General features: G+C 38.2%; 1 protein-coding gene across 1 annotated transcript in view; it reads right to left on the bottom strand.

Annotated features, from left to right (window-relative positions):
- Positions 1-5,339: 5,339 nt before the first annotated feature.
- The window catches only part of LOC110463570 (DNA topoisomerase 2-binding protein 1-like), a 39,567-nt gene continuing 37,783 nt past the window's right edge, over positions 5,340-7,123 (bottom strand). Inside the window, exon 44 of the mRNA XM_021518268.1 lies at positions 5,340-6,443. Coding sequence (XP_021373943.1) covers positions 6,359-6,443 — 85 coding nt within the window. The 3' untranslated portion in view covers positions 5,340-6,358. The remainder of the gene's footprint in view (positions 6,444-7,123) is intronic.

Consider the following 7,123-nt stretch of genomic DNA (forward strand, 5'->3'; position numbering starts at 1 on the left):
ATACATTTTCTAACTCTTATCTTTGTTGATATAAGGAAACCATCTGTAACAGCGTAGCATCGTGATCTCGTGTTTTCAGTTTGCGTGCTTGGATCACAAGTATCCTCGCAACCTCGTGTTTCAGTGTCGATAACTCATTAAAGATAATTTAAAACAAATGTAATTTTGTGATAGAAATCTTCCACTATGTTAGCCTAGACTTAGCCATTCTAAACTAGTATGGCCTTCTCCCCTTGTGTTCGTGTTCCAATATTCATGTTTATGATTTTGTAAAAGGACTAACATAATTAAAGAAATCCTTATGGCTGCTCCATATTTATCATTTTCCCTCGTCTTTTTTGTATTTCCTTGGGAGGGTTTTAAACGAGGGCTTTACTTTGTCCCCTACTCTTACATATTTGTTGTATGCGCCTTCTCCTAGTTTCAATATAACTCTGTCTACGATTTTTTGTGTGCCGTTCGAGTTAAAACCTAGTGCAATGAAGTATGAAGCTATGTAAACATGTCATTTGTAAGAAATCGTCAGAAGTGTGTTTGAAACTGTTTAGTGCTCTGCGCAAATACTCGGATCAAACACGTGTTCATAGTCACGGAATGATTACGTTCCTCTGTACTTTACCTTTCCATTGAATAAATTCTGATGATGTAAAAATTCTAAATTGCAAGCCGAAAGCTAACTTAAAATCTTTTGAATATCTTAACCGATACCGGGCACTAACTTTAAATACATAAATAATAATAATAATAAGTAAATGCATGTATTTGTTGTTCAGTTTGTACGTGTGGACATCGTGACAATTGTTTGCCGTATAAAGACATGGAAACTGCATCAAGTTAATAGAAAACGCGAAAGAATATGTGTAAAACAAAATACATCTCCATGCAGCACAACCGCAGGCATACATGCATAGGGAGATATTAGCCAGGTGGCATAGGACAACTACTGTAGTTAGCGTCTGATAAGGAAGTTCCTACAATTCCTCAAAATTGTGTTGATTAATGTGTTAGATTTATTGAATGTACGTGTTATTTGTATTGATTGTATAAATGTGTACTGTTAAGTGCTTTAGAGTGGCGTGTACTAGCTCATCTTCGCTAGCTAATGGTTACGATCCGGTACGATCCGGTCTTCCGTACCGGATCGTAACCTTTGGCTAGCGAAGATGATTCTAGCTAGATAGGGCGCTATATCAAATATATATTCATTTACATGTATTTATGTATCTTTCTCAATTTTTCTCTCGCTAGTTTCAAAACTTTTTTCTCGCCGTCTTACTATTTTGAATGGGATTTTAAAGGTTAGATAATTTCGTTAAACTTCGGTACTTTTATTTCTTCTTTTTAATACTATTATAGTTCTTACCAATACAAACGTCAGACAGACAAGTGACTTGCTCTGTCACGATGGACATGGGCCCGTATTCATGAAACCGTTCTCATGCTCAAGCATGGATTCTGTGCTCAAACTAACTTTCTTTTAACACACTTACATCATGTCAAACGATCAAAAAGTCAATTATAAACATTGAAAACAGTATTTGGCTTTAAGTCTCCTTAATATTTTTTCAAAATCATTGACAAATAGAGATTTGTTTATTAACTTATAACCAGAACAAGAAATTAGGCTTGAGCATAAAATCTATACTTGAGCACGAGAACGTTTTTTATAGGCCTTGGTCTAGAGATCCATACCAGGGTAACTCTCCAAACAAAGGACCAAAGATGTAAGCGGCTACGTGGCAGTGTATATTTCCACTCAGAGGTTTTAGTGAAACTGATGCCCTTGTCAGTTTTGCTGGGAACATTTTTAAATCTCGTTTCACAGCATCTAATCCGGTGTCCTTCGCACCAGTACAGAATCTGTGGTACAAGGAGGTATAGTGGTACAAGGAACCTGTGGTACAAGGCGGTATAGTGGAACAAGGTGGTATATAGTGGTACAAGGAGGTATAGTGGTACAAGGAACCTGTGATACAAGGAGGTATAGTGATACAATGAGGAGGTATAGTGGTACAAGGAGGTATAGTGGTACAAGGAGGTATAGTGGTACAAGGAACCTATGGTACAAGGAGGTATAGTGATACAAGGAGGTATAGTGGTACAGGGAGGTATAGTGGTACAAGGAACCTATGGTACAAGGAGGTATAGTGATACAAGGAGGTATAGTGGTACAAGGAACCTATGGTACAGGGAGGTATAGTGGTACAAGGAACCTATGGTACAATGAGGTATCGTGATACAAGGAGGTATAGTGGTACAAGGAGGTATAGTGGTACAAGGAACCTGTGGTACAAGGAGGTATAGTGGTACAAGGAACCTGTGGTACAAGGAGGTATAGTGATACAAGGAGGTATAGTGGTACAAGGAACCTGTGATACAAGGAGGTATAGTGGTACAAGGAACCTGTGATACAAGGAGGTATAGTGGTACAAGGAACCTGTGATACAAGAAGGTATAGTGGTACAAGGAGGAGGTATAATGGTACAAGGAGGTATAGTGGTACAAGGAGGTATAGTGGTACAAGAAACATGTGGTACAAGGAGGTATAGTGATACAAGGAGGTATAGTGGTACAAGGAACCTGTGATACAAGGAGGTATAGTGGTACAAGGAACCTGTGGTACAAGGAGGTATAGTGGTACAAGGAACCTGTGGTACAAGGAGGTATAGTGATACAAGGAGGTATAGTGGTACAAGGAACCTGTGATACAAGGAGGTATAGTGGTACAAGGAACCTGTGGTACAAGGAGGTATAGTGGTACAAGGAACCTGTGGTACAAGGAGGTATAGTGATACAAGGAGGTATAGTGGTACAAGGAACCTGTGATACAAGGAGGTATAGTGGTACAAGGAACCTGTGGTACAAGGAGGTATAGTGGTACAAGGAACCTGTGGTACAAGGAGGTATAGTGATACAAGGAGGTATAGTGGTACAAGGAACCTGTGATACAAGGAGGTATAGTGGTACAAGGAACCTGTGGTACAAGGAGGTATAGTGGTACAAGGAACCTGTGGTACAAGGAGGTATAGTGATACAAGGAGGTATAGTGGTACAAGGAACCTGTGATACAAGGAGGTATAGTGGTACAAGGAACCTGTGGTACAAGGAGGTATAGTGGTACAAGGAGGTATAGTGGTACAAGGAACCTGTGATACAAGGAGGTATAGTGGTACAAGGAACCTGTGGTACAAGGAGGTATAGTGGTACAAGGAGGTATAGTGGTACAAGGAACCTGTGGTACAAGGAGGTATAGTGGTACAAGGAACCTGTGGTACAAGGAGGTATAGTGGTACAAGGAGGTATAGTGGTACAAGGAACTTGTGATACAAGGAGGTATAGTGGTACAAGGAACCTGTGGTACAAGGAGGTATAGTGGTAAAAGGAACCTGTGGTACAAGGAGGTATAGTATTAGAAATATCTTTAAGCGAAATATAGATATATCTTATTCACATTGCAACATATTTAAATGTGATAAATATCTTTATGCGTAACAGAAATATATATACAAGATATACAAGAGATGTCTCTGAATAAATAAAAATATCTTGAATTCAAATGGAGATAGCTTTCAATTATTTGAAAATATCTTATGTAATTTAGTAGTAAATACATTTACATGTTAAAGCGATATATCTTTAAATGTCATATAAATATTTCTAAAATAAAACAGTTTCTTTCAAAAGGAAAAGAGGTATATGTTAATAAATGAAGATATCATAATTTCTGAGACTTTTGAGATTTCTGTTAATGAAACGTGACCACAAAATAAGCATTTAAATAACCCAGCAGAAATACAGCTAGTTCATATATATAACAGTATCGCCCTCGTTAAATGTGAGCGGATTTGGTGTATCTCGATCTTTTGAAAATTCAATGAATGGCATCCCTTTTATCGCCCACTCATACTTAAAAAGTTTAGAGTCCCTACAGGATAATAATTTCAACAACATGAACGGACCGGTTAAAGGTTTTACAAAAAAAGCGATCACTGATTCATCGGGCTTTCTTTTGCCAGTCGTAAAAAAAGTCCTTCACTGCATTTGTATCCTTCTGAATGGTTTATATACAACAGTCCTGTCTATGCTAAACTACCGACCATTTGGAATAACAAAAGAAAACGATAACGACTTGTTTGGATGTTGGGTAAATGACTGTCCCCGTGACAAGAACCACACAAGGGCTGCTGAATATTTTACATTACAAACCACAACAAGGAAGTAATTAAAACTCAGGCAGGCATAGTAACCCATCGAGGTCAACCAGATATACCGTGTACCTATACCCGTGACACATACACATTTGGCTCTTTGCCAGATCTTGTTTTATGTAGGTTTTCAGTCATATCCATTATGATTTCTTTTCACTACCTTTCACCGAACATAAAACATTTATTATCTAAAACTCAACACCCATGTTAAGGTGTAATAACGTTTTCCGAATCACTGTATCGCGTGCATTAACTTTCCCACGTCACTCTGACCTCACCCGTATGTCAATTTGACCTTGCGTCCGTACATAAGTACACAAGCACTAGAGTTTACTGACAACGATGTAGCGTGTCCATAACAAAAAGATACATGGAATGTACTTGTATTCTTGATTTTTTTTATATCATATTTCCTCTTTAATAACTTTTTCTTTTACTAATAAAACAACAAAAGACTATATTGCTCTTTTCTCATTATATTTTAACTTATAAGTAACCTCGTGTTACGTTTTAGCACGGAATTAGATTAAGCTATCTAAGTCCGTGGTTTTAGCTTGTAAACTGTGATCGTATATTAGTGTTCATTATATTCCTTTGTTTTTCCAGTGTTAGTTTGGTTTTTCTTTGTACAAATGTGTATATGAGACGAGTGCATTTTTGTCAGTAACCAGTGGATTTATTTGATTATTTGATAGGTTGGTTGTCTCAGTCCCAGGATAGGAAAGCAAGCAGCAATCCTCTGTTTAACATGACGATGAGGAGCAAGACATTGAGAGAAAAAGGTCAATATTTGGACACTGACATTAATATGGCTTAAATCTTGGAACAAAAAGATAATATCACAGGAAGTTCAAGAACTAGATATCGTAAGGATAGTTTAACTGATTTCACAGGTTTAAGTTTTCTTGTCTGAAAATCAATATAACACCCCTGTAAGGAGACAATCTTTACAGTATATCAATTTGTTTCTATTGACAGGTGTGTCTTGTTTCATAGCGAGTCTGATGGATCGACAAAGCCCGAGTCAGCAATGAGCTGTTTAGAGGGGTCCATTGGGAAACATACCACAGATTAGATCACCTGTTTAGAGGGGTCCATTGGGAAACATACCACAGATTAGATCACACAATGCCGATTTGTATTGTTTTATTCAGACATCAACAAACTGTATGGGTACAACTGTAAAAATAAAGTCATCGATATTTTGTTTTGTTGATGTAAGGGCTATTCCAGTAAAACACCTATCACACCCCGAACTCCAGATTTTGTTCATGGATACCGCAACAGAATTTAAGTAACGATTTGCATAGAACTAATCGGCAGGAAACCCAACCATGGATGGAGGTGACTTAAATTGGAATACTGGAGTTCGGTAAATTTTCACTGTACAGCCCTTAGCATAGTTCACAATGATGATGCATAAAACAGGTTTAACATTCATTTTTAAATTGACACCTGGTTAATGTTGTTTTTCAGCTACCACAAGGATAGCATACTTTGAGTTGATGCTTTAATTATAAAATATATATGTTTATATAATATGAGCATACTTAATCATTAAATGCTAGGATAAGCAACACTTGAGATACTTATTTTGGAAGTCCGCACTGAACACAATAGAGGCACCTGTCACTGTTTATAGCTGCCAGTGAGTTGATTGGTCCGTCTCTCGGTATTCCGTTTTGTTGGTCATGTATAACACCAAAGTTATACTTACTAAAGTCATCAATAATAAATATAATATTTACGGCCTATGTACACACGAGTTAAAAATGTTCCAGTTAAGAATGATCTCGGCATCAACTGTTGAGTCTATGAGGCTGGTCCGGTACCTAGGAATTACGTCAGCATCAACTGTTCAGTCTATGAGCCTGGTCCGGTACCTAGGAATTACGTCAGCATCAACTGTTGAGTCTATGAGGCTGGTCCGGTTACTAGGAATTACGTCAGCATCAACTATCACACTGTCATGATCACGAGGAAGAACTCAGCCTCACCTGTGACACTGTCACCATCACAAGGAATACATAATGATCACTGTGGCACACAAATGACCATCTTTCACACAATAAGCCAAGAGGAATGAGCACTTCTTGTTGTTTTGAGTAGACAGTCACTTGTTTGTAACGTTCTCCTACATGCAGACACTGTCAGTGATGTTTGGCCCGCCTATTTCTGGACTCGCTTGAGGAAGATGATGACAATTTTCTTCTTCCGCTCATCTCTCCTTTCATACTGAAGAAAGAAATAACACATTTTTTAAAAATTAATTTGGAGGACAGGACCAACAAAGCTCAGATTCTCATCCTTCACTTGAATAACGTCCAAATCAGGACCAACAGTTTGTTTATGATCAAATGATGCAGTAGATAACTTTTTGGTGTATTTGTTTTCATTAGTCTTAACCTTTTCACCCCTATGTAACTTTAGTAGACTCTACCATGCATTGATCTGAATGAGTTCATTATGGTCTACAGTGGAGAAAGGGTTAAAAGAGCAAGTTGAGATTGAAAAAGTATGTGCCTGACTTTAAAGGGAGTGTGTGGTAGACACAGCTGTTGAGACTGGTACCAACTTTACAATGAGGGCACACACCTCTATGGGAGAGAAACTATCGAATAGCACTGGTACCAACTTTACGATGAGGACACACACCTCTATGGGTCAGAAGCTGTCGAATAGCGCTGGTACCAACTTTACAATGAGGACACACACCTCTATGGGAGAGAAACTATCGAATAGCTCAGGTACCAACTTTACAATGAGGACACACACCTCTATGGGAGAGAAACTATTGAATAGCGCTGGTACCAACTTTACGATGAGGACACACACCTCTATGGGAGAGAAACTATCGAATAGCTCAGGTACCAACTTTACAATGAGGACACACACCTCTATGGGAGAGAAACTAT

The sequence above is a fragment of the Mizuhopecten yessoensis genome, unplaced genomic scaffold (assembly GCF_002113885.1).
Source record: "Mizuhopecten yessoensis strain PY_sf001 unplaced genomic scaffold, ASM211388v2 scaffold10917, whole genome shotgun sequence".
Taxonomy (NCBI): domain Eukaryota; kingdom Metazoa; phylum Mollusca; class Bivalvia; order Pectinida; family Pectinidae; genus Mizuhopecten; species Mizuhopecten yessoensis.